The following is a 27,139-nucleotide window of genomic DNA, read 5'->3' on the forward strand; positions in this document are numbered from 1 at the left end:
TACACTTTATTTTATCTCCTCAACGGCCCCACAAATAGAAAGGTAGTGCAGAGACTGAGGGATGGAGAAGTGTAGCCATTTGCCTGAGTGTGTGGCTGGGGTATGGCAGAGCCCGATTTACTGGTCTGCCAGAATGTGGGCACACCCTAATAATGAGGCTGGACCCCAAGGGAATCAGCTACTTTCAGTCTCCTGGCCTTATATGAACCCTGGGATACAGGTAGTCGATGGTGAGGTTTCGGGGTGACATTCGGGGTGAGGTCTAGCACATAGCAAGCTGTATACTCAAGGAGAGAGAAGAGTTTTTAATACAGAGCCTGCCGAGAACTGTGTGTGTTGAATCTGATCCCATGAGACAAGGTGAGGAGGTGGGGCCTTAGTGAGGTCAAGAGGTCACGATGGGGAGGACTTTTTTTGTAAATTAATTGCAGTGACCTTATCAAAACATGGAAGAGTTTCTTTCTCCACTTTCTGCCTTGTCAGGACATAGGGAGAAGGCATCACTTGACAATCAGGAAGAGGGCCTCTCCTAGATCCCAGATCCGTTGGGACCCTGGTCTTGGATGTGCGGCCTTCTCAAGGTCTTTCCTCTGGGAGTCTGTGTCTTAGTTTCCCATAGGGACAGTACTCACGTTGGATTAAGATCTTCTCTAATGACCTTCTTCAACTTAATTATGATTGAAAGGCCCGATCTTACTCATTAGTCACATTCAGGCGTACTGACGATCGTTAGGGTTTAAACATATGACGATTGGTGGGGGTATGTGAAAGCCCCCAACAAGGGCAAAGTTCAGCTCTGTCTAGAGAATGGATGTAGCAACAAACTCGTAATAAAGTGTGTCTGTTTGTTGAGCATCTGAAGACTTTCCGAGTCACTGCCCTTTAAGAACATGTTTAGCCGGGTGCAGTGGTGCATGCCTGTAATCCCAGCACTCAGGGAGGTGAAGGCAGGGGGATCTCTGTGAGCTGAAGGCCAGCCTGGTCTACAGAGCGAGTGCAGGACAGCCAAAGCTGCACAGACAGAAAAACAAAAACAATTAAACATTTTGCTTTACTGACTATGTCAAGCTTGGTGATCCTGGGGGCCTCAGGACCCTATTTCTGAGGTGTGTGTGAGTACAGGAAAGCAGGCAGCACAGGGACAATCAGTTTTTCCAGTTATGTGTCTCTTTCCTTGACATGCCCTAGTCAAGTGTGTGACCACTTCTGGGTTACTGATGCCAATTCCCTTCTTCATTCGATAGAGAAAATCTGGGGACACGAGTGGGGAGCCCCTCTCCCTCCACACCCCTGGGCACACTCACCCACAGCTCTTCCTCCTCCTGGCTCCCTCTGTTCTGTAGAAGAGGCTGCCCTCTTATTTCAGAACCAGCTCACGTGCCTGTGCGCTGCATCTCACCCTCTCCTTCCAGGCCTGCGCACGCCTCACTCCACGGGACATCTTCCTGGAGTTGTACCCCAGTTCACACAGTCCCCCTTCCAGCTTATTCTCAGCAGACTGTGACGTGGGTCAGGATCACTACTCTTTCCTTCTCCATGTTCTTGCTTCACCTTTCATTCACATTGACTTACTAGTCTCCACAGGACCTGGCACACACATCATAGGTACTAAAAACAGAACAAAACTATGGGTTTCAACCCCCTCGGGGGCCACATGTCCAGTATTAACGTTGTGACCCACGACAGTAGCAAAATTATAGGAAATAATTTTATGGCCGGGGGGTGGGTCACCACGACATGAAGAACTGTATCGCAGGGTTGTAGCATTGGGCTACGTAATCAAATATTCTTTCAGAGATAAGTTCAAGGATCAGGCAGGATTCAGCGACGCCGCAGAGCTGTGGGATTATCCAGATGGATGGGAGCAAAACGACGTCAGTCGTACCAGTCAGGATAGACTCTCTAAAGCGACGGCCTGTGCAGAGACCCGCCAGGGATAGAGGGGTAGGTTCCTCTGTGCGTACGAGTGTGAATGAAGTCAGAGAGAAATCACAGCAGCCACAGGCACCTGCCACTGCCACGTCGGGGCGTGGCGCTGGACGCCTGCCTGAGAGAGGATGTCTGTCACTCTGCCTGTCACTGAAGATGATGGCCAGGGCCCAGGAGCACCAGTGGACAGATGGGTCAGCCAGGTGATCCAGAGCAGCCAGAGCCAGCGTGGCGTCTCTCAGTGACACAGCCTGGGTGTGGTCCTGGCTTTCCCTGTACACACATCCCAAGCTCATCTGGCCTTCGGCTGATGAAGATGTGGAAAATTGCAACCATCTTGGCGATCTTCTGTTCTCCGACCCTTATCCCCTTCCGCCTCCAGGTGGGCACAGAACTTGCTTTCTCTGAGGAAGGCTGGCAGCTGAGAGACAACCCCAGAACACTCACATCCCTGTGGCTGCTTCTCGGCAGGAGCCCTTCCCACAGGCCTGGCTTTGCACCCAAGGCCTTCCCAGGGCCCCTCCGCCAGCCTTTACATCCTCACAAGTCAAAGCATCCTTAGGCTTCCTGAGTGGACCCAAGGTCCCTCATTTACCCAAGAACAAGGAAACAAGAGTAGAGAGCCAGGGAAGACCTTAGTGGCACACACTTCCATCCTCAGCATTCGGTAGGCAGAGTCAGATGGATCTCTGTGAGTTCCAGGCCAGCCAGGGTTACATAGTGAGACTACGTGAGGAGTGAAACTAAGTCCATTTGGAAACCCGAGTCATTTCTGATTCTCTAGTAATGAGAAGACCCGACCTTCAATCAATAGCCAGGACTTGCCAATCTCAACCTTGCCCAGCAATACACAATGTCCAGGAGCTGGCTCCTTTGCCTGAGAGTGCTACCTGCTGACCCTCCAGCGCCAAACAAGGCAGCATGCATACAAATGAGGAGAGCTGTTGACCACTCCCTCTGGTCCCTGTGAACAAAGGAAGTCAGCCTGCAACTCTGGAGAACTCAGCTTTACTTCCTCAGATGCAGTGTGCTGGCAGAGAAGGGGGCAGAGGGAATTCGGCCTTTAGTGTACTGTATCAACCAAAGGAACTCAAGAATCCACGCCCCTTTCAAGTTGCCACTTGGTTCGTCTGTTGTTTTTCCTGCTTGAACATCCCGAGCACTCTGTGGGTAGACCAAACAAACGCACCTCACCCCCTTTGTCCCTGTGCCAAAGCCCTCGGGAATGATAGCCACTCAGCAGCAGAAGGGGTCAGAGGACTCAGCCTTTAATGTCCGGCTTCTGGCTTGTCAGGAGCTTACACTAAAGAGCGCTGAGGCAACTCTTTAGTCAGGAGAGGCAAAGGGTGGTCTGAGGAGATCTCCTCGGTCCCTCTTCTAACCACAGTCATAGGCAACACTGAATAGTTATAAGGACGCCCAGGAAACTCAAAGGGAGAGTCTCGGGAAATCTCTTGTGGTAGAAGGAGAGTTTAGCAAGGCAGTGGGTAGAGGGGAAGGGTGTGTGTTGAGGGTGTGTGTGAGGGGACAGGGTGGATCCACTACTAATTAGGCCAAGTTGGACAGAGAGAATCTCTTTACAGAGTCCTTCCCTCCCCTCCGGGTCTGGAGACACTGGTAATAGCAAAGCCACACAGTCCTCCAGCCTTTTAGGGAGCCATTGCTAACAGTCTCATGGCCTTCACTCTTTCTTACACACACACACACACACACACACACACACACATCCTACTCTCTGCTCACATTTCACATGTCAGAGATGGATGAGGGAGAAAGAGAAAGACACGAGAGAAAGACAGATCTTTATCTAACGGCATAGTTCTGAGTTGCTAAGTAGAGATATTGGTTAGGGACTTGCCTTGGCCCTGATTGCATTACGCAAAGTCATAGAAGGCGACATTAAGATTTGCCTTGACAGTCTGGAGCCCATCCTTATCAAATCCCAACACTTAATCTGCTCTCTCATTGGTTGGTAATTTAATTCTCCTGCAAACACAGTTAATGAGATGTCTTTACGAACATTAATGTTGAGATTGGCTGAACACTGCGGTAGGAAAAATAGAGGATGGTTGTTTTATGTCTTTGAAAAGAAAGGCCCTGAGCCTTTAATCCCAGAATTTGGGAGGCAGAGGCAGGTGGATTGCTGAGTTCGTAGTCCAGCTTGGCCTACACACTGAGTTCCAGAGCAGAGAGACCCTGTCTCAAAAAAAAAACAAAAGAAGAAGAAGAAGAAGAGGAGGAGGAGGAGGAGGAGGAGGAGGAGGAGGAGGAGGAGGAGGAGGAAGAGTCAGGATCTTTCTGGAAAGTTTTGAAATTCCCTGTTTTGTTTTGTTTGTTTGTTTGTTGTTTTGTTTGTTTGTTTGGTTTTTTAGGGAGGGTGGAGTGAAGTTCCACTGTGAATTCCACACTGGTCTCAAACTCAGTAAGTAGCCCAGGCTGGCCATAAACTCTTGCTCCGCCTACTCCAGCCTGCTTAATTTTAGGCATGCGCTGACCATCTTCTTTTAGAATTTCCTCCTCCTGAATTTAGTCTCAGACCGACACACATCATGACACAAGGACCGTAAACGCAGCAGATTTACGATGAAGGGGCGAGGTCAGGTGCTTGCTGTTGAGCCCAACAAGCTGTTTGGTCCCGGGACCGAAATGTTGTGGAGAGACCTGATTCCTGACAGTTGTTTTCCGACCTTCGCTCTACACCCGCGCAGACAAGCAGAGAAGCACGCGCAGGTCTTCAATAAAGGGCGGAGCTCGGAGATGCCCTACCCATCTGCACCACCTAGAGATGAGGGCTCAGCCCTGAATGGCGCACCTGTGCAAAACGGCCCCACCCCCAAGGTTCAGAGAAGAAGGCAGAAGAGGAAAGGAAAGGAATGTAAGGGCCAGAGGATGGGGAGGAGCCCTTCGAGGCGCTTTGAGGACAGCCATGGTCATTACAGTCACGAGCTGTCTTGTAGTAAGCAGGACGGGATGAAGTTTGTTGCACAGCCTGTCTGGTTCCGTGGACAGATACACGTAACCACATCCAACGTGGTTTTACTGTCGCTGGAACCTAACTCTACGTTGGAAATGTCCGAATGGCGGGGAGGGAGGAGGGGCGGAGAGCACGGACCACCTGATGGGCAACAAAAAACTATTTTAAATACCTCAGCAGAAACTTGGGGTCTGAGTTCAGCCGTAGCTGTGGGAGCGGAGGGGTAGGGCAGATCTGAGAGCCATTGAGGAACCTCACTAAAAGGTCACAGGCAGTCATCCATGTCCAAAGGGCATGCTGAAGGCACCAAGGCCTCTGCAGCCCACACAGCTACTGTGGATAAGACTTACTGGATTTATTAGAACCTCAGACTTTCCCAGCATCTGCCGGGAGGTTGTCCCGTAGTACACACATTGTACAACTTTAGAACCAGCAGCTACAGTTCACACGGTTTTGGTTTAGTGGCAAAAGCAGCAAGGATATCTGCTATGTGACTGGCACCCCGATCCGCGGTGCTCATCCAGCACCTAGCCTGAACATGCTACATGGCTGGCTGCTGTATGTGGTAGGCAGCTGCCTGTCTAGGCTCAGGGGCAGAAGCGGGCGGATGGTGATGATGACGTTTAGAAATCGCTCCCATTGTACAGATGGAGAAAAGGCCCCGCGGGAGAGCCGGAGAAATACCAAAGTAATTAGAAGAGAAGGAACCAATGAAGGTAGAATCCTCAAATGCCTTCTGCCATGGCTTGGGGTGGGCCCCAGGGAGGGTTAACTCCTGTGCTCAGTGGGGTGACTGAAGAGAAGGGACATGAATGTGGTTTGGAGTCTGGGTTTGAGGATCAGAGTGAAGGGAGGAGCTGACGGTGCTTCCTTTGAAAGTTCCATTGAAGATAGCGGGTTAGAATTTTTCTTCTGTGGGGTAATTTGCCGTAGTTATCCATCTTTGGGAGGGGGGTGGAGTCTGGCAGTTTGAGTACAGCCTACTTGTGATACAGTAAGTGAGAGGCCAGGGTACCAGGCCAGGGACCACACCTGACACCTACTCCACCTTCTTCAAGGACTGCAGCCGTGTGCCGAAGATGGGGATGCTCTAAATGCTGGGAAGGAGCTAAGCCAACCTGCAGGACGCCTGCCCTCCTCCAGGGCAAGCCAGGAGAGGTACTGGACTAGAGACGGAGCTGGCCCCCGGGTTGCACGTGTCACAGAAGCCTCCAGATGTGATGTTCCGGTTTGGTCAGGAGGTCTGAAAAGGTTAAGGTGGACCTAAGTTCGTATTGACTCATGTAGTTGTAATTCATAGCTTCAGGCCGGAGAGCATAAAGACAGCTGATCTCTACTGATAGCAGGTTATTCCTAATAAACTGATTAAAGGTAATTAATAAATTACCTTTAATTTTTTGGTTCGGTTTGGTTATTTCTCTGTGTAGCCTTGGCTGTCCTGGACTTGCTTTGTAGACCAGGCTGGCCTTGAACTCACCACAATCCACCCAATAAGGAAATTCTTTGAGTTAACTGCAGTTCTCCCTCCATTTTAAAAAGTACACTCTCCGTGTACCCATGCCCATGGGTGCTCGGCTGCCTCAGTCTCTAGCCAGTTATAGATAAGGCAGAGGATGTCTAAGCTCCATCCCTTACTGACAGTTTCTGGAGAGAGAATTGTTCTTTCTTGAGCTGTGGCCACGGAGAAGACCCCAAGCTCCAGGGACAGCCCACACCCACACCCGTGCACGCCTGGGCAGTGCTGACTTAATGTCTCTGTTAGGTTTCTAAAACACCCTGACCACGGTCGGCTTGGGGATTAAGGGTTTATGTGTCCACATCACAGTATATTGTGAATGAAACCAGGGCAGGACTCAAGCAGGGCAGAAGCCTGACAGCGGAACGGATGCAGAGGCCACGGAGGAAGATTGCTGGCTGCTTTGCTCCCCACTCCTTGCTCAGCCTGCTTACTCACACCAACCAGGGCCACCCAACCAAGGGTGGCACCACCTTTGGTGGCACTCACCACCCCTCCCACACCAATCATCAATCAAAAAAATCGCACCATAGGCCAAGTCTAGCTTGGGCATTTTCTCAACGGAGGCTCTGTCTTTCGAAATGGCTCTACCTTGTATCCAGGCTGACATAAAACTGTCCAGCATAGTGGGTTATCAAGAAAAAAAAAAAAAAAAAAAAGCATAATGTTGGTTGAAGGGGGCGCTGGAGTGATGGCTCAGCGGTTAAGACCACTGACTGTTCTTCCAGAGGACGCGGGTTCAATTCCCAGCACCCACATGGCAGCTCACAACTGTCCGTAACTCCAAGATCTGTCTGTGCAGGCGAAACGCCAATGCATGTAAAATAAAAACAAACAAATTAAAAAAAAAAAAGGTTGGTTGAAGGATGTGTGTATTGAGGTGGATATGGGGTGATTTGGAGGGGGTAACTAGGGGTATCTAGGATCATATTTCTCAAATGAAATCCTCAAGAATTAAAAGAGAAACCTTTATTCCATAATACAAGTCCACTGGGTAGATGTCTGCCTTTTTTTTTTTTTTTTCCTCAAGTCCACTGGGTGATTTTCTCACAGAGTCTTTCCTAACCAGCAGTGCGGACTCCCCCGGTTCCTTTGCGCGGCTGCAGAAGCTCGTTTTCGCCTGTAGCTTGACTGTCTCCCTCAGCTTCGGTTATTCTTCACGGATGAGGAGGTAGCTCCAGGGTTTGGCCCGCATCTCACTGACTTATCTTTTCAAAGACTCGATCTTTATTATTTTAAAATTCTCTGTGTGGGAGCACATGAATGGAGTGAGCAGATGCCAGAGGTCTTGGGTGCTTCCGGAGTTATAAGAGGGTGTTGGCTGCTCAGAGTGGGTGCTGGGAATCCAACTCAAGTCCTCCCTGGGAGCAGGACTTGCTCTTAGCTGCTGAGCCACCTCTCCTCTCCACTGACTTATCCTCCTTCCTGAAACCTAACAAGAGTAAGGCTGTGTCTTCTTGAAACCCAGCACAGTGTGTAATTGATCTGAGTGGAAAAAGTGTGTCCTGTGTTTCAGAGAAGCCAAGACTCACTGGGTAACAGGTGAAGGGAACAGAAAATGTCCTGAGATCCTTTGGTGTCCTGCTTTCTTCTAAAGTCTCACACAGGGGACCTCAGCCTTGAGTTAAATGTGCAAAACGGCAGCAAATACAGTTCATTTCTGCCCCCTCTGCATTCATATTTTTTAAAAGAATTCTAATTTTAAAAGTTATTTCCCCCTTCCCTCTCCTCCCTCTAATCCTCCACTCCTTGCTCACTCCTGTAACTATGGCCTCTTTTTAGCAATTGTTCCACACACAGTAAATTCTTAAATATATAAATACAATCTGCTCAGTCTGCCCAGGGTTACTTGCATTCTATGATTTCAGGGCTGAAGACTTGGTGTTGGATATCCAATTAGGTAGTTCAGTCCTGAGGAAGAGCAGTTCTCCCCTTCCTCACTCCTTATCTGTCTATAGTTCTTTATGTAGGAGTGGGACCCCATGGGATGACCCCATGGGATTCCCCCGTCCACATTAGCATGCCTGTTGGTGTGTGCGTTCAGGTCTTGTGTAGGCGGCCATATTGTTGAGATGGGTGAACCTTCCTGTCGTTTCTAGGAGAAACGTTCTCACAGAGGATGTGTGATCTGCGGGTCCTCTGGCTCCTAAAATCTTTTTCCCACCTCTTCTGAGACATTCCCAAGTCTTACGTGTAGGAGGTGAGTCAATTGGAGCCAGTCCACACTAATGCTTGCTCTCTGCATTTCTGACCAGTTTCTGTCTTCTGTGGTGATCTCCATCTGCTATAAAGATTGGTTTCTTGGATGAGGGGTGTGAGGTACACTTATGTTCTTGTGTAAGGAATTCTGCTGGCTTAGTGAAGTGATGGGAGTAGGCTTTCCTGTAAGATCCACAGCCTCGCTAGCTCAGGGTAGTTGTCTAGGTTTCCAGCGCCAGGCATGGTCTCCCTCTTGTTGAGTAGACCTTATGTCTAGTTGGAAGCTGTTGGCAGTGTCACATTGCACCCTTAGGGCTGTTGGGCCATTTTGGTCATTGTTGTGTTTCATGGGTGTTATACTTGGTAGTATTTTGATGGGTCTTCAGGAACTTCTCTGCTAGGTTCTATCCTCCACAGCCTCCAAGTGTTCTATCCTGAGACCTCTGTGTTTTCTCTGGATTGGAAAACTACCACACCCTAGTAATAGTGCCCTATGCCTTGCCATATAGGATTCTTTTCCTCCTCCTCCTCCTCCTCCTCCTCCTCCTCCTCCTCCTCCTCCTCCTTCCTTCCTTCCTTCCTTCCTTCTCCTCCTCCTTCTTTTTGTTTTTTTCAAGACAGGATTTGTCTTTGTAGCCTTGGCTCTCCTAGACTCACTTTGTAGACCAGGCTGACCTTGAACCCACATCGACCTGCCTCCGTCACCCTGAGTGCTGGGATTAAAGGCGTGCACCACCACACCCGGCTTTCTTTCTTTCCTCTTTCTTTCTTTCTTTCTTTCTTTCTTTCTTTCTTTCTTTCTTTCTCTCTCTCTTTCTTTTTTCTTTCTTTCTTTCTTTTCCTTTCTTTCTTTCTTTCTTTCTTTCTTTCTTTCTTTCTTTCTTTCTTTCCTTTTTCTTCTTTTTTTTAAATAAAACCAAACTCTTCGTTCTTCCTCTCATGATTCCATACTCTCTTATAATGAAGGTGGAGTCTATAAGAAGATGTGATGAATTATGGGATGAACATAAAAGTAACTGGCAGGCACGCTGCTACACTCAGAATCTGATGACTGGGGCTTTTATTGTCAGTTACTGAAGTCTGAGAATGAACTGGGAGCCCGCCTCTTCCCTACCCTTGCTCACATACCTTATCCTGCTGTCACAACGCTAGTCACTGCCATTGTATCTGTTGTCTTATTGCTGTTTCAAAATACTTTTAAAAATTGAACAAACGACAACAACACTTAAGGAAGGGTTTGTTTAGACTCAGTTTGAGGATACAGTCCATTCCAGTGGGGAGCCACGTGGGCAGGAGCTTGAGGCTGCCAGCCACAGTCTTCACAGTTAGAAAGCAGAGAGCAGGAATGTTGCCGCTGTCCTGGACTCGTGGGTTTCCCCAACTCAAGAGACTCTAGATAGTCTTCAAGACATGCCCAGAGATCGGTGCCATTTCCTTCTCAAGAGAAAAGCAGACTGTTCAAGTGTGGGTTCTATGAAAGGGTGATCTAGAACTGACCCGGGAGTCGGGCGGGGGACGGTGGCTCATACCTACAATCCCACTGCTGAGCCGGGGGAATTGCTACAAATTCAGTCAGCCTGGGCTGCACAGTCAGCTCTAGGCTAACCTTAACCAAAGAGAGAGACTCTGCTTAAAAAAAAGGGGGGGGCAAATAAGCAAAAATTAGCAGGGCTCTTGTACAAAGCTCACAGGGAATTCCAGTCCTGATGTCCAGGCCTGCTGGGATAACAACCAGACACCACTTCACAGAGAGCAGACCAAGTGTGTCTAACACATACTTTGTAGTGAAAAATCGCTTTTAAACAACATTCTTGTTTTGATTTTTTGGGACAGGGTCTTTCTACATAGCTAGCCCTGGCTGTCCTGGAACTATGTAGATAAAGCTGGCCTTGAACTTACAGAGATCTGTCTGCCTCTGCCTCTGCCTCCTGAGTGCTAGGATTAAAGTTGTGCACCACCAAGCACAACTTTTTAAAAAATACTTTGTAGCAGTACTTAGAAAGATAGCTATCTAATTTATTTACTTACTTATTGTGTGTGTGTGTTTTTTTTTAACAAGGTCTTATGTAACCCAGACTGGCCTCAAACCTGCTGTATAGCTGAAGATAACCCTAACCTTCTGATCCTCCTGCCTCTGTCACTTAAATGCTGGGATTATAGGTGTAAAACAGCCATTAAAAACGTCATTGTATTTATAATACTTATAATGTTTACAAGTGTCATTGACATGTAAAAGCATTCTCTGCTTAAACTTTTATTACTGAGGAGAGTTAAACTTGCTTTTCTTGTTTTTCAGTTTTAGAAGCCAGCCCTGCAATCTGAATGAAGTCTGTGTGCTGACATGATTCTTTTGAACATTCGTGTACTGGCTCTTTTTATCTCCACTTGACAGTGAGCTACAGTCACTGAGAGGAGGGAGTCTCAGCTGAAAAATTGCCTCCTTAAGATGTGGCTCTAGCAAGCTCGTAGGGAATTTTCTTAATTAGTGATTGATGTAAAAGGCCCCAAACTCACTCTGGGTGGTGCCACCCTGGGCTGATAGTAAGAAAGCAGGCTGAGCAAAGCATGGGATACAAGCCAGTAAGCAGCATCCTCCATGGCTTTCTGCACCGGCTCCTGCCTCCAGATTCCTGCCCTGCTTGAGTTCCTGTCCTGACTGCCACTGAAGATGGACTGTGATACAGAAGCAAAGTTGTACATGGTCATAGTGTTTCATCACTGCAATGGGAACCCTGATCTAGTCAGAGCATGTCAGCAGCTGGGTTCTGAGCAGGTGCCTTTCTTCCTTCCGTGGTGGCTGGGATTTCGGCGGGTGTCTGGAGATCAGCTTCTGTACAGAGAATGAAGCAATCCTGGGGATCAGGGTTCTGTCTCTCTCAGGAGCTGATAGAGCCTTTTAGGGCAAGGCCGGTAAGCTAGGCTGGGATGTGGAAAACTTTACCACCAAGTGTTACAATTTAGCTCTTTTAGAATGGGATTGCTGTTGAAGGTAGAAATTTGTGTGTTCCAAAGCCTATAATGACACCAAAGTGTTACAGCTCTTGGTTAAGCTGCTGTGCTGAGCATGGCAGAGGTGTGGGAGAAAACTCAGGCCTGGTGGGCTTGCAGCCAAGACACAGACCTGGCAAGGCCCTGGCTCAGTGGACCGGATAAATGATAAGTGATGAATCTCAGGCGGTCCGGGTGAAAGGCTGATGGTATCACTCAGGTAGTCAGCAGCAAGCACAACTCACGCCCTCCAAACATTTATTTGAAATCAAGGATTTATAAACCTTTGGACAGTGGGAGGGATTTTGAGGGTGAATGTGTTTGATTAACTGGGGTCAGGGGGTCAGGGATATTTGATTGGCATGTACAGCACCTCATTTTACATGCAATAGCATGGTCCTATCACAAGAAGGAGAACACAGTACTTACTTATTCTATAGGTGGGAGAATCTCTAAGTACAACTGAAGGTCACTGCTGAGAACTAAGATGCAGGGTGGGGCATTTCTAGGAATTCCCAGATGCTTGCTGGACTAGTTTCCTTATCAGGAAATGATCTGGCCTGTAATCTGCCCTGAGGGCTATACTTCTTACAAGACCTGTGGTATCTAGATTGGGGGGTGAGAGAACTTTTAGAACCCCACTGAGAAAAGGGAGTCTACCGTCGTAGACCCAGCACAAACAAATGGCTCCGGGGAGACTTAGTTCCAGACCTTAGAGAAATGACTTATTTACAGATAAGATCTTATCCTATAACCCAGGCTGGCCCAGAATTAGGTAGTTTAAGCTGTCTTCAAACTCTCATTACTCTTCTTGCCTCGGCCCAGTGCTGGGATTACAAGTATGACTTAGCATCCTTGGCAACTGTTGTACTTTAATTTCCTGGGTTTGATCCATGGTAACAGCTACCTAACTGCTCTTAGGTTTAACAGAGAGAGAGAAAGCACAGAAGGAATACTTGGATATGGATCCAGAGCAATGGGATGAGGATTCTGAAGCACATTTAAGTTCCCATGTTCAGAAACAAATACTTCCTCCATTCCCACGGCCTTTTAACACTCATGGCACTTACTTTAAAACTACAAAAATGAGCTAGGCCTGGAGGCCTAGGCCTGTGAGACCAGCTTTTTGGAAGGGTGAGGTAGGAGTATGACAAGTTTAGGGCCTTCCCAGTATACACAGTAAATATTCCAGTTCGAGAAACTTAGCGAGACCTGGTCTCCAAATTAAAAAGTAAAGGGAGGGCTCTGTGGTAAGTCACTTTCCCAGTACACATAAGGCAGGAGGTCCAAAGCCTAGCACTGAAAAACAAACAAACAAACAAACAAAACTATTGAAATGTACATACATTACACACCCATCTTAAGTGGATGACAATGATCTCCCCCACCTTCCTAAAATGGCTGACTCAGCTCTGTGGATCAGCGTTCTTAACCTTCTCCTGCCTCAACTGCCATTATGATAGGGGAGGGGTGCTGACGTGCATGCTATACTCTCAGAGAGATGCCTGGGTTTCGCAGTGCAACAGATAAAATCAACCTGCATTATGCAGGCTTCCCAAGTCTCCACCTGTAATTCCACTTCTATGTTATGATGTTTACTGAGCACTTACTATTTGCCAAGTACCCAGGTGTACTGCATAGAGCCAACGACTTTAATTCCCATGGGAACCTCTGAGGCCCGTAACACGATGATCCTCTACTCACAGGACGATCAGAGTTTAGGGAACGAGATCACATAGGCAGTAAATCACAGACAGACCTTGGAATCAAATCTGGATCATGAGGTCCTTGGGTTTATGTTCTGACACACTTTATTCTGAATGCAAGTGGAAGAAACGCTGTCAGATAAAGGGTTTGCTCTAGCTCGCTACACAAACTGCACATTTTATTGCAAGTGAAAGTGCCTTGCCACGGAAGTGTGTCTGGGCCTTCTGCAGTCTGTGCCCTGTGGATCTTAAGGTTTTAACAACTTCACCTGCAGACAGCTCTGGCCTTCACTGCTTTGCCGTTCAGAATTGTGAAAAACAAAAATTCGGCTTTCCTACTAGCCTTCAGTGAAGCTCTGTCCACCCTCAGATTGCAGGATTGTGGAAGAGCCACGGACAGGCAAGCTTCTGTCTTTTGACATGAAATCTGCTACTCCAACGAAGAAGGAAGGCCGATTTAGAGAACTAGTTAAAGCTAATTAGAAGTTTTAAGTACTTGTAAGCATGCCAGATATAAAAATAAAAGTTCAAGGTGAACTTCGTTTTCAGAACTGCACTAATCAAACCGTTTCAGACTCTTTGCAGACTCTCTTCCGTGTACAGATGGGATGAACGGCAGAAAAGCCCATTTGTCAATCACAGTGTGTGCGGCCTCATTGAGTGGCAGGGCTTGAAAAGAACGAAACAGAAAGCTACAGCAGCTACAACTTCCTGGGAAAGCTATCTCGCTCGGCTTCTGTGGTGTTTTCTTCAGCAAGGACCTTCCTGATGGGTAGGCTTGTTTTGAAAATCAAATTTAGTTAAATTTTAAACCCTGAGGGTAACTGCAGTCAAAAATCCCACTTGTACAGACGCCTTGCTAGAAGGTGTTTAAAGACAAAGACAGATGATGCCCCCTACAGGGGGCATCGAGAACCACAGTCCTAGCTCTAGGTCCCACTCTGGAACCCTCCTCCATTGCTGTGGGACTATTCAAAGTCTTAATGACCGAATTTAACTGGAAAGCTTGAGGAAAGAATGAAAAAGAAGTATAAAAAGATCCACCACCATTTTGGATTATTACTTCTTTAGGTAATGAAAACCAACCCAATTTCACCAAATATGACCCACAGACACAGTTACAAACCAAGGCAGAGAAGGCACGAAGTTATGTAGCCACAAAGGCCTTTAAAGTTCTATGCAGAACACAGAGGAGACTCAAGTCTTTGGTGATGAAATCTGAACTCTGCCTCTTTGAACTGGAGAATGCCTCTTCCCCATGCCCCCTCCCTCCTCAGACTTTTCTGACAGTGATTTCAGTTTCTAAAGTTGTTCCACAGGTTTTCAGATTCAGCTCTGTGTGCAGGACAGGCCGCTCTAATCACAGACCATTTTATTCGTAAGTGTTCTCCTCCCTTCTCTCTGCTCTCCCGCCTCGGGAAGTAGACACAGGTTTCTTTATGGTGACGGGTCTCCTTTTGGGATAAACACGAAAGCTATCCGGAGTTCCTCAACAGCACCACGCCTCTGGTTTAATTGGGCTCGAAAGATGCTCCAGCCTAGCATAGCTGTTGGCTTCTGCTTGCTTCAAGTGTTTCCGGTGGCCTCACAGTGCGGCTTAAGAAACACTGCCTATCCCATTTCACGGCAGAGAGCCAGGCCCCAAGACTATTAATGACACTCTGCTATGCTTGCAGACAGGATCCTAACTTGACTGTGGTCTGGGAGGCTCCAGCCAGCAGCGGATTGAGACAGATGCTGGGACTTGCAGCCAAGCATGGGGCAGAACTCCGGGGGTCCTGTGGAAGTGTTGGGAGAAAGATGGAAGGACCTGGAGGGGACAGGAACCTCACAAGAAGACCGACAGAGACAACTAACCCAGACCCAGGGGGCTTTAGAGACTGAGACATCAGCTAAGGAGCATGCACGGTCTGGACCTAGGCCCCTGCACACATGTAGCCAGTGGGCGGCTTGGTCTTCTTATGGCTTGTCTGGTGAGCAGCGGAGGTGTGTGTTTCTAACATGGACTCTGTTGCCTGCTTTTGGATCACTCCCCCCTGGCAGGGCTGCCTGGCCTGGCCTCGGGAGATGAAGAGATGCTCAGTCCTGATGGGACTTGATGTACTGGGGAGGGTTGATACAGAGGGAAGGGGCTCTCCTTTTCTGGGGGAAGAGGGAGAGGGGAAGGGGAAAGAGATGGGGAGGAGGAGAGGAAAAGACTGGGAGGAGGGAGGGGACACCCTTGAGATGTAAAATAAAATAAATTTAAAAAGAAAATGAAAATCAATTTTTAAAAAAGAAACACTGCCTACAGAGCGAGTTCTGGGACATCCGGGGCTACACAGAGAAACTATCTCAAAACAAACAAACAAACACCAAACTTAGCACAGTGCAGGGCCAAACCACTCCCAGCGGACTTCCCCTCCCCGAGTTCTGCTAAGTGGATTACAGGCCCCACTGTGCACAGCAGCAAACCCACTTGTTCCAGAGGACCCTAACTCGTCTCTCTTGCAGTTCCTCCAGACACTAGCAATCACCTGAAGTTGGACAGCTGATCCGCTGGCTGCTGACCACCTAGCAGCATCACCTCACCCAGCTGTTGCACCTGCCATTTATCCTTGAGATCCATCGTGTTACCATGTGGCCCAGAATGGCCTTGAACCTTCCAGGTGTTTGGATTCCTGGTGCGCACTGAGCGAGCTCGCTCTGGATGTAGTCCAGTTCTGCCCCAAGCTCTGGTCTAAACAGCCAAGTCACTCTCCCCGGTCAACACAAGCCTAAGCATAGGGCCTTGTTCATCAACAAGCAGGCCTCAATGCGCCAAATACTGAGCTCTTCCAAAATAGGGGTTCTCCCAGGCTTGTGAGAAATGCAGCTGGCAACCAGAGTGCTCTCTGAAGGGCACCCCTCCGTTTGCAGTACAGCTCTGTTGCCCTCGTTAAACAGTGATGAGTTTTGAGATCCCATTTCACTCTACTACAAACTACTTAACTCTAGTCTGTCGCTCCTTTGGGTCAGGTCCCCAGAGTCAGCGAGTGATGTGGAAGGACAGGTAAGGAGTGGGTCCCGCTTGCAGGGAGGAAGGAAGTGGGTACTAAGCTGACTGTGTGGGTTAAGCCAGCTGGACCACACGTGGAAAGCAGAGCTCCACTGTGGAAGAAGACAAGGGGAGCAGGGTAGGAGAAGGTGGAAGACTCTGTGAGGGGTCAAAAGTCGAAATTCATTCACATCACACAGCAAGCTGGAAAGCGCGACCTATCGCCTCCAAAGCATCGCACATTCTGCTCCTACTGACTGCCTGGGGCAGACTGCTTCGAGTGCCACATTCGGACAGTGTTCTGAAGATGTAACAGCAAGCCTTAAAGACGGAAGAAAGCTCCCAAAGAAAGAACCTCCTGAACCGATTCTTCTCTTTAAGTCTCTAATTGCTCTTTCTGGGAGGCAGTCATTTGCTAAAAATGTTCATCTCTTCAAAGCCATTTTGGAAGCATTCAGTCACAAGGTTTCAAGAACGGTGTTTATTTCAACACATAAAGCATGCCATCTAGCACCAACGACTGTAAATTCCAGAATTCCATCTGGTTACTACTTTTTGGAACCAGTGTTAAGACATCGACAGATAAGTCTATGTGAGCAGATGATTACTGGAACAAAAACTGGAGACAACACCATACAAAAACATTTGAAAAATGTGCACAGAATTTTCAGTTACTCAAAAAAAAAAAAAAAAAAACAAACCAAAAAACAGTTTCATATAATCATGATATATGTCTTAATATTGGTATTTTAAAATCAGATTTTCTTGCATACACAAGAAAAACTGTGCCAGCCATGTGAACACAGAAGCCCGCAACTGGCTTTCTTTTCTCACGCCTTCCTTCTGAGACAGCTTTTTGTTCTCTTGGTTTCCTCATTCATCTTCTTAGAGACTCACTACAGTATACTTAACTATCTAATTCACTCACCTACCTGTGATGGATAATAAACACTCTGGCCAGTAAAGAAACAAGATAATATTTTCAGCTTCTCTTAAAATAACATGTAAGTATTAAAGATATCACAAGAAAAAACCAAACAAAACAAAAAACCTACTGCACAACTATGTAAAAGAAAGACAGGCTGCCTTTGAAAATTTACTGCTTTCAACTTAAACATTATTATATAGAAACAGATAACTATCATTAGGAATTGGATCGGGTCAACTGATCTCTAGTTTTGTTTCTTTCATTCATGTTGTTTTTGTTGTTGTTGTTGTTTTGTTTTGAGACAGGTTCTTATTATGCCTGGAACTTGCTCTGTAGGCCAGGCTGATCTGGACCTCGAGAGATCCACCTGCCTCTGCCTCCCCAGTGCTGGGATTAAAGGTGTACACCACCAGAACCAGCCCTCGAAATATTACTGCATAGTAAGTTAGACATCAATAGAAATTGGATCAAATTATCTCTAGTTTCTTGAAAATGTACTGAGTCAACCATGCTGCTTCAGACTTGAGGCTACCCTCAAAGTTTATTTTACTTGAGTGATTGTCAATGTTCTTGTAAAGCAGAACTTGACGCTGAGCTGAGTAAAGCTAAGTTCTACGTCAAGCCCACGGGCAGGCAGGTACTTCACATTGTGGGCAGTCCATGGTAGCCATCATCCATGTGCAGATCTCGAAGGACGTGCTGGGGAAATCTGGAAATGCAATCTTCCCATGCTGAATGCACATGCTCCAGTCACAGCTGTACCCAGGATGTTAGGGACGTGCGTAAGATGAAAGAGAAAGGAGGGTTTCATGATGGCAGTTTCTATAGGGAAAAAGGAGACGTTTAAACATGAATTTCGCAACACCAAGTATTTCCTGAATATTCTATATTATGCAATGCATCCAGGAGTGTCTAAACACAATTCAAATGATCACATAGAATGTTTACAGATAGTTCTTAGCTGACATCTAAAGCAGATGTGTGAATATTATCAAAATTAAAAACCTTTGGGTTGCAAAAACTACATTATCAAGAAACTCAAGACACTGACAGAACAGGAAAAATTATTTGTAAATCATACATCTGGTATAAATAGGTAGTCTTAGCACAATTTAAAAATGGGCAAATATTTCTCTAATAACACAAGAAGATACTGAGTACCATGAATTACTAAGGAAAAAAAAAACCTGCTATGAAATCCTGTACCTCATCTACTACAACAGCTACAGTCAAAACAACAGACAGTGACAAGCCTCCGTGAGCATACGGCAGGGACAGAGCTCTTGCACACAGTGTGAGAATGTAGAGACAGTACAGCAGCTCCAGAAGTTTGCTGACTCTTCACCATACCTATGCGGCCTCTAGGTTCAGATAGACCCAAGATAAACGCACACACAGAGATGGTCACAGCAGCACTGTTACTTTGGATGAGAGACACGTGAGAGGAACGCTACCAGCTGCTGAATGACTGGGTGGATGGCATGAGCAGAACCATGCACAGGATTTGAACCAGACACAGAAAGGAGTGTAAGGTGAAGCATGCTACATGGAAGAACCCCAACACTGCTGAATGAAAGGAGCTAGACACAAGCGTAAACACAAGGAGAGCACACTTGGATAGAGCACGTAGAACAAGCAATATGGAGTGAAGGCCAGAGGCATTTCTCTTCTGTATGATGAAAACACTTCAGAATTACAAAGTGGTGCTTTATTCAATTGAATATGCTAAAACCCCCGAGGTAAATCCTTTTTTAAAGCATTTAAAGCAAAAAACGGTAAATTTTATGGAATGAGAATTACATCAATTTAATAAGGAAACAGGTCTTTGTGAAAAGAAAACCCTTTATATTCAGAAACATAAGAATATTTATGCTCTCCCATTCCACAGGCTTGGTCTGCAGGTACAACGGGGGCAATCCACATAAAATGTTAGGGCAGGAAAAAGACCCAAAATAGCGAACACACGTTCTATTTAACTGAGGCTACCCTTCTTTTACAGGTCAATCTGCCCATTTTCCTTTTAAAGGAAAAAAAATTACAACTAGCCTTTTAAAAAGTTAGAGAGAAGCGGAAACTACAAAGAGCAAATCGGCTACCTGTCTGAATTAATGTTCAGTGCCATAGTCTGGGAAGATGCCCCTTAGAGGCATATGTTCAAGGTCTGGTCCCCAGCACAAGGCTTGCTGGGAAGTGCTGGGAGCACTGAGGGGGAGGCATACTGTCAGGTCTTCTTGTCCTCTGTGCATGCTCCTCCCTTTCTCTCTTGTTCGTCCTTGGCCAGGAGGTGAGCGAGTGAGTCTCCTTTGTGGCACGCTCCTGCCATCCCCTACAGCTTGCTCATAGGCTCAACAGATGAGGCCACCCACATCCAGGACTCACGTGAGCCAAGTTAAACTCTTCTGTGTTTCACTGTCTGAAAGTGACTGCTGGTGGACATACTCAAGTTACACAGCCATTTAATTTATGAAAGAAAAGGACTTTAGAGGGGCCTACAGGGGGGACTTTAGAGGGGGTTTAGATCAATGGCACCCGGCTTGCCTATCATGTGCAAGGCCACGGGTTCCTTCCCCGGATGGCAGAAACAAAGCCAGTCTTGGCATTTTTGAGACAGTGTCCCACCATGTAGCCCAGCCTGGCCTCCAGCTGCACAGCCTTCCACTTCTTGAGTTCTGGGGTTGTGACCAAGAACGTAAGGAGAGTCAGGTAAGTGATGGAAATGCCGAGTGCCAGTGCCGCAGCCAGCCAGCACTGCCACTGACCATGCTTAGCTCACAGGCACGAATCAGCTGATGAAATCTCAGAGTATGGACAACTGTGAATGCACGTACTGATTTTTTCTTTCTGATGTATATAATATGAATGTCTTCGCTTCGGTATTCTTCATCATGTTTGTCCAAAGGAATTTCCTCAAAGTCAAAGTCTAGCTGAAGGAGCTATAAATTTAAAGGACATATATGTTAAATTCAGTAATTTGGACAAATTTATGGTAATGAAGTCAGGATGATGGTCGCTTCTGGAGAATGACTGACTGGTAAGGGCAACGTGGAAACCTTCTCAAGCCAGGAAATGTTCTGTATCTTTATGCTGGAGCAGTTATCTGGATGAAAATGCATGAGCTGAGAACCTGATGTATGTGTACTTTACATGTTTTAAATAAATACAAGTTACTGAACTTAACTTTGATTATACATAACTTCAAAATTCCAGTAACATTTTCTCATAGTCACGAAAAACACAGAATATATACAGGCATTTGTTATCTCAGGGAGCCACATGCGTGCTTTTGTCATTAAGCCAAAGAAGTCCTTTCAGCAGACAAAGTTTCAACACTACACAGTTAGAGCTTCAAAATGAGCCAGCTTTTAAGAGGTTGAATTCGTGCCCGTAACAGGGTGTAGGTCACTTCTTGGGGGAGAATGAAGAACAGATAAAAGACAGGGAAGATAGGCACTTCTTTTTCAACTTTGAAAACAAACAACAAAACTCTGAACAGCGTTACCTATGTAAAACGAGCAATAAAAGCATACAGAAAAACACAGAGGTAAAACTGGTCGCCTCCACATTTCTATCATGTATTTGTTAAAACACACTGCTGATAAGCTCTGCAAGCCAGTCTTGAACACTGTTTAACGGTGTTGAAAACTGTCTCAGAAAAGACAAGGTTAGGACCAGCAGTCTTCGACACTGCTCTGTAGAACAGTACGGACTAGTGAGACCAGAAAAACCCTCCAAGACTGGAAAGGGCTCTGTGAGGATGGCTGCTGCGGAGGGCTTTCTCCTTGGGTTCTTATCAAATGTTTTCCCCAAATGAAATTGCCTGAGACATGGACCAACCACATACAGCTCCCCTGGAGGGAAACTGCTACAAAGACGGACCTAACATAATACTCACCTCGAAATATTTTTTCTCAATTTCTGGATTTTTCCCCATTGTACGCTGTTCGTAACAACATATAATACAAGTTTCAGATCCACTGAGATCTTTTAATGTTTTCAGCAATGGTTCCAAGGACTATAAAAAAAAAAAAGTACAACTTTCAGCTTATTACTTCTAGAATTTCCTGTTATTGACTCGTGTCTTTTTTGTTTGTTTTGAGCAAGGGCCTAGCTATGCAGACTCAGATGACACTGAACTTGCAGTGATCCTTCAATTTCAGACTCACAGGTGCCGGGATTACCCCATGTCACCATGCCAAGCTAGACTCAAATCTTAAGTCTAATTTCTTCTCATCTAAGTTAATGTGGTATTTAAACAATTTATTCTACAAAAGTAAGCCTGACTCTAATGGTTTAAGATTTATTTTTATTACTTTAACTGTGTGTATGTGTGTCTGTGTATGACCATGTGCACAACGCCTGCAGAGGCCAGAGGAACTAGATCCCCCTGAAGTTACAGAGGGGCTGTGAGCTGCTTGATGTGGGTGCTGAGCACTGAACTCAGGTCTTCGGGAAGAACAGTACGAGCTCTTAACGACTCTTAACCTCTTCAGCCTCCTGACCCTAATTTGAACATCAGTTAGTTCAAGGCATCGATTTAAAAATAAATAATGCCCAACACTGTATAAAAACAGTATGTAATGAAAAATCATTCGGCGCACTGGCACACGCCTGTAATCCTAGCACTCTGGGAAGCAAAGGCAGGTGGATCTCTGAGTTCCAGACCAGCCTGGTCTACAAAGAAAGCCCAGGGCAGTCAAGGCTACATACACAGAGAAACCCTGTCTTGGAAAAAAACAGGAGAAAGGAGAGGGGAGAGAAGAACAGGGAGGGAAAAGGGAGAGAGAGAGAGAGGGAGAGGGAGAGAGAGAGAGAGCTGGGATTGAAGGTGTGAGCCACCACTCCTGACTTGCATCTTAGTTAATTTCAACGTCACGGTTAACAGTCAGTGTTTGGGAAAGGTAAGAAAAAAACCCAACCAAGCAAAAAGGTATCTTAGTTTTCATAATATATCCAAGTGGGAAAAATCCTTTTAAATGTTTTAAGTTTTCTCAACCACTATTCACAGGCCCGTACGCTTATCCTAACCTGATGGGTATTGACGCTGGTGACTTTTGTCATCTTTTTACTGCCTCATCATCCATGCAGATAACCCACATCCAGAGAGGTTACAGCGCGGCCAACCGTGGGCCTCGGGACGCGTGAGGTGCAGTTCATCTCCCGGCACTCACCTCCTCGTAGTATATGCAGTCAGCCATCAGGATGTAGTCTGGTGACGTCAAGTCTTCTATTTCTTCCCCCCTTAAAAATGTCAAGCATAAGTCTTTAACTGACGCTTTAACGGTTTAAAGGATTCATTTTGGACACGAGAAGCAGGAAGTTTCCCTCCTATTAAGCATGCGTTGGGCAAAATGCAATTTAAAGCCCGCAGAGGCGGTTATCTGAAAACAAGCTGAAAGGCCATACAAACCATTTCAGTACCTTGGCTTGAACAGAACCAGTCACAAGATGCTTGTTCATATTAATATTCATTTTCAGCAAGTCCTGCAGCTCCTCGAGATCAGTGACTACAACATCTGCCCTAAAAAACAACCTCTAGTGAGGTACAGGCGCACGGCCGCACGCCGGTGACGGGCCGCCGGGCGACCACCGCCTGCCCGCCAGCGCTTACCCGAGGGTCGCAGCCATGAGCCCCACGGCGCCCGTGCCGGAGCCCAGCTCCAGCACCGAGCGGCGGCTCAGCGCGTGGGCGCCATCACCAGAGAAGCCCGGCGTCTCCAGGTATTTGGAGAGGACGATGGCGGCGTCCCACACGACGCAACCCACGCCCCCGGAGCCGTACTGCTGCAGTCGGAGCACCGTCCCGTCCCGCTTCTCCAGCACCCGCACGAAGCTCCACAGCGGGTCCTCCGCGGCCGGCTCCGCGGCGGCCGCCATCGCTGCCCCCGGCCGCGGCAGGCTGCGCCGTATGGTGACGTCACGCCGCGCAAGCCCCGGGCTTCCCAGCGGCTGTCCACCGCGCATGCGTGAGTCTCAAAAGTCTCCAAAGAAGGTAGCAGGGGCCAGCTGACCCTACCTCGGAGTGGCCCGGCCGGCTGCTACTTCCATTAGCACTTTAAGGCACAAAGCAAACGACAGTGTTTTGTTTTGTTTTGTTTTAAACCTAGCTGGGAATGGCTCACACAAAGCTTTTGGCTATAGAGCTAGGCAGCATTCCAGGTCCTATCAAAAACGGTTATATAAAGGAGTTTCCTAGTGTGCAACTTTTTTTTCATATGAGTGCATGAAAGTGGTGGCTGGGAACTCGCGACTTGCTTTTAGTGGTAAATTAAAGTTAATCCTTCAACATTTACATCTCCTAGAGCCAAAAAATGGCCAACAAGATCAAGTTCCCAGGACTCCCGTAGTAGGTTTGCCTTTCACATGGATCCATGCTATGTACACCACACACACACACACACACACACAAATGTAATAAATCGGTAAGTAGGTGATATAGACAGGCAGATAGATGATGGATTCATTCTTCTAGATTTTCTTTTTTCAGCTTTGTTGCTTACTGTTGTTTTTTTCAGGATGGTCTCCTATCCCAAGTAGGTTCAGACTCATTATATAGTTGAGTCTAGCCCTAACTCCAGATCCTTCGGTCTCGGCCTCCCAAGTGCTGGGATTACAGGTATGCCCCAGTGTACCCAGCTTCTCCTAGTTCTTGGTGATGAAAAACAATATTGCAAAGCTTTTAAAAATTAAGACTGAGGTGATTTATTAATCTTGTTAAGAACTCTGATACAAAGCACAGTAAAAGGCCACAGACCAGTAGATGAACAACGTGGCTTTTGGCTACTTTACAACTGCTGCTGCTGCGCTATTAGCATAACATACTTTGATCACTTTGAACAAGAGTGTCCAAATGGCAAAAGCTTTATCCTCCGTCTGATTAAAAAATTTAATAAAGCTTTAAGTATTTTCTGTTTAAATATTACCAATCTGGAAAAACTTTTAAAAAATTTCAGTTAACATGAGATTAAAGAAAGTTAATGGGTTTTGAAGACAAGGCAGTTGGCAGTTGGTTCCTATGCCATAAGAAACTTCTGTTCTGGACTTACAAATTAGTAAAATAGCAGATTGTATTATAGGCCTCAAGCCACTTAAATTTATATAGGTTATTAGCATTATCTTTAAATATATACAATATAAATAACCTGTATATACATGGCATATTAACTTTGTTTTCCCAAACATAGGCAAATCATTAGCTCAAGACATCATACACTGCAAAACAAAAGGCACATCTTAATGAGAAACATGCCCTTGCTTCTATAATCAGGTTATGTAGAATTGTTTATAATTTTAACAAAATAATAAACACAGTGCATTCTATTATTTCCATCCTATTGTCCATTTTTGTCTTCAGCAGCAAATACTGGCATTTAAGACATGGCCTCAAAGAGTTTAAGAACAGTGGGTGTTATTCATAGTTCTCCTAGATGTAAAAACATGTGAGTTAAAAGCTAGAAGATGATCAAAGAGGGTTTAAAAACTAGTAACACCACAACACACCCTCTATATCTCCATAAATTGCCTTAAAAAGGTATCTATTACTCAAATTTGAGAAATTCCTCAAGAATGCTATCCCCTCGCAGTACAGTCAGTATCATTTTAAGCCATATGTTAGCAGAGTCTGCAGTGCAAATAGAAACTCATTATACTGGCCTTTGGGCAGCACTGAGGAGCTGGGGCAAGGCAATGCTACTGGTCACCTGAGGGTTATAGTGAAGGGCTTTTGCAGTTTAATTTTTCAAATTCTTTTCTTTTGTTCTGTTTGTTTCTTTTTGTTTTTAAATTTTGAGACAGGGTTTCTCAGTGTACTATCCTGGCTGTCCTGGAATTTTCTCTGTAGACCAGGCTTGTCTCAAACCCAGAAACCCACCTGCCTTTGCTTCCAGAATGCTGGCATTTGAGGTGTGCACCACCATGCCTGACAATTTTTCTGATTCTCAAAAGCTTATTTGATCAGTAGCATTTTTGTAAGAGCATTATTTGTAAAAAGTACTAAAATACTATGCCTTTTTTGAATAAATTAAAAACCTTTACAAACACTATTCCAGTGTCAATGACTACACGTGGCCAAGGTCATTGAGAAGTTTCTGCATTTTCAAGCAAAGGCAGTCTGTACAATGGTGGGTGTGAAAGCTCCCGTTTGTAAGTCTTTGGTGGCAGTTTTGGCAGGTGAGGGCTTGAATTCTGCCTTGGTGGAACAGGAGGAGCTGCAGGATGAGTGAGATTGTTGTGACTGGAGCTGAGCAAATGGCATCTGCGTGGTACTCGTGGAGAGGGTGTGCTGGGAGGAGTGCTTGGTGAATTAGGACACGTATTAACGTCTCTAAGCCAGTCTGGGTCTCTGTGAGGATGTCCCAGTGGAGGTGGCTGAAGATTGAAGGGACAGTTTATAAAGTGTTCCGGAGGCCGAAGAGGAACTGGTGGTGGGGTATCAGGAAGAGGGTCTCTCGGAGGAGGTGGAGGTGGGCTGTGCACAGGCCCATCAAATGCACCCACGGACACAGGAGCTCTTGGCTTTACCTTTGGAGGAGGGGGCTGTCTTGGAGGAATAGCAGGAGGATCATCATCAGATTTCATAGTTCCCTAAACAGAATAGAAAGGGACATGTATAGTCTCTTTGAAGATGTACAAGATAATTTTAAAAGACTGAAAAAATTCTGTGTCAAGTTAAACCTAGAGGCTCAAATTAAGTTAATATGGTTTAATTTTCAGGTTCCTGACTTAGTTACTTCCAGTTTAATTTGGGCTCAGTTTAACATGTGGATATATAAGAGGTTTGTACTAAAACCTTAAACATAAAGCTACGTATCATCTTGCTTTGTTTCTAACATTTCAGGAATTTATAAAGTTTATTTGTGGCAACAGGTCAGTGAAAATAATATAGTTGTATAGTCATGAAAGGACATGGTAGCAATAGCATTTACTACTTAGCTACTACTCACTGAACAACTTCTTCTATTTTTTCCCATGGCCCGTATAGCAGATCTCAAATTGTGACCCAGGGAGCAGCAACAGCAGCATCAGTAGAGGATGGCTTAGCACAGCCAACTCCTAGGCCCAGCTGACAGCCCTACAACCTGGGCTCAACAACCGACTTTTAACCTTACATTTGAGAAGCACTGGTCTAAAGTTTTCAGGTTCTTTCATGTTGGAATTCTACCTCCTGCCCCAATCTACATAAGAAAGACAATGTACTTCTGATTATCTGATAATTTTTCCATTTCTTTTTAAGTTTTTAAAACTACTTAAGTATTCTTCAAATACAACAATCTAAATTCTGAAGATTCATAGACTGTGGCTAAATAAGAGTACTATTTTGAAGATTCACAACTTGGCGTAAGTTGAGGCAAACCCAGGTCTAGATGTCTACCTTGGAATTAGAAGCATCATGATCAAATTTTTTCCGAGGAGGAAGCGGAGGAGGAATTAGTGGCTCTTCACTCAGTTTGTGTAAACTTCCACATGAGCTGAAAAAAGTCTCTGGGGAGAGAAAAAACTGGCTTACCATTCTCAGTGCAGTTACAGGGAAAAACTCCATTATAACTTGTGGTTCCTTCTGCCGCTGTATTTGTCAAATGTGTTCTTTCTCACTAATAGCTAACTATTCGTTTGTTCATCTGTCTTCTACAGTGAATTTTAAGCTTTAGGGGACACCATGTGCAGGTGTCTAAAGCCCCTAGCATCTACCACAGCAATTGGCACATGGCAGTTGTAGTTAAAGGGAGGCACATTATTAAGATTAATAATGAAATTCTGATCTGGACCTGGTAGGGCAGGCTGTAATCACAGGTAGCAGGATCGTAAAGTTCAAGGGCATCCTGTGTAACTTAGTGCCTCTGTTTAAAAATAAAAAGTATATTAAAAGAAAAAAAGTTTCTCTGTATAG

General features: G+C 45.9%; 2 protein-coding genes and 1 long non-coding RNA gene across 8 annotated transcripts in view; 1 reads left to right on the plus strand and 2 right to left on the minus strand.

Moving 5' to 3' along the window:
- Nucleotides 1–13,915: 13,915 nt before the first annotated feature.
- On the plus strand, nucleotides 13,916–15,519 carry LOC132655426 (uncharacterized). The gene is made up of 3 exons (XR_009593239.1): nucleotides 13,916–14,084; nucleotides 14,632–14,690; nucleotides 14,989–15,519. It is a non-coding gene; the product is annotated as an uncharacterized LOC132655426 (long non-coding RNA).
- Nucleotides 15,520–16,794: 1,275 nt separating this feature from the next.
- Nucleotides 16,795–23,186, minus strand: Vcpkmt (valosin containing protein lysine methyltransferase). Of its 3 annotated transcripts, none has more exons than XM_021650944.2 (6): nucleotides 22,865–23,185; nucleotides 22,664–22,774; nucleotides 22,425–22,494; nucleotides 21,149–21,268; nucleotides 20,016–20,189; nucleotides 16,795–18,078 (listed from the first exon to the last, which is right to left on the minus strand). In XM_021650944.2, the coding sequence occupies exons 1-6, from the start codon at nucleotides 23,128–23,130 to the stop codon at nucleotides 18,064–18,066; spliced, it is 756 nt and encodes a 251-aa protein (XP_021506619.2). In that variant the 5' UTR covers nucleotides 23,131–23,185; the 3' UTR covers nucleotides 16,795–18,063. The 3 variants fall into 3 exon arrangements, with proteins under 3 accessions (XP_021506619.2, XP_021506620.2, XP_021506621.1); XM_021650945.2 differs by having other exon boundaries at nucleotides 20,085–20,189; nucleotides 22,865–23,179; XM_021650946.2 differs by lacking the exon at nucleotides 20,016–20,189 and having other exon boundaries at nucleotides 22,865–23,186.
- Nucleotides 23,187–23,930: 744 nt separating this feature from the next.
- The window catches only part of Sos2 (SOS Ras/Rho guanine nucleotide exchange factor 2), an 86,725-nt gene continuing 83,516 nt past the window's right edge, over nucleotides 23,931–27,139 (minus strand). For all 4 annotated transcript variants that reach the window (XM_021650932.2, XM_021650931.2, XM_021650930.2 and 1 more), the window contains exons 22-23: nucleotides 26,624–26,733; nucleotides 23,931–25,836 (exon numbers count right to left, since the gene is read on the minus strand). In XM_021650932.2, the coding sequence (XP_021506607.1) occupies nucleotides 25,327–25,836; nucleotides 26,624–26,733 (620 nt within the window). In that variant the 3' untranslated portion in view covers nucleotides 23,931–25,326. The remainder of the gene's footprint in view (nucleotides 25,837–26,623; nucleotides 26,734–27,139) is intronic.

This window comes from Meriones unguiculatus, chromosome 7 (genome assembly GCF_030254825.1).
Source record: "Meriones unguiculatus strain TT.TT164.6M chromosome 7, Bangor_MerUng_6.1, whole genome shotgun sequence".
Taxonomy (NCBI): Eukaryota; Metazoa; Chordata; class Mammalia; order Rodentia; family Muridae; genus Meriones; species Meriones unguiculatus.

Excerpts from the sequence above, each read along its gene's own strand:
- Vcpkmt (XM_021650944.2), bottom strand. The coding sequence starts at position 23,130 with ATGGCGGCCGCCGCGGAGCCGGCCGCGGAGGACCCGCTGTGGAGCTTC. Across the intron at positions 22,775-22,864 it reads CTCATGGCTGCGACCCTCGG|GGCAGATGTTGTAGTCACTG; the intron begins GTAAGCGCTGGC and ends GTTGTTTTTTAG. Across the intron at positions 22,495-22,663 it reads CAAGCCAAGGTACTGAAATG|GGGGGAAGAAATAGAAGACT; the intron begins GTTTGTATGGCC and ends GACATTTTTAAG.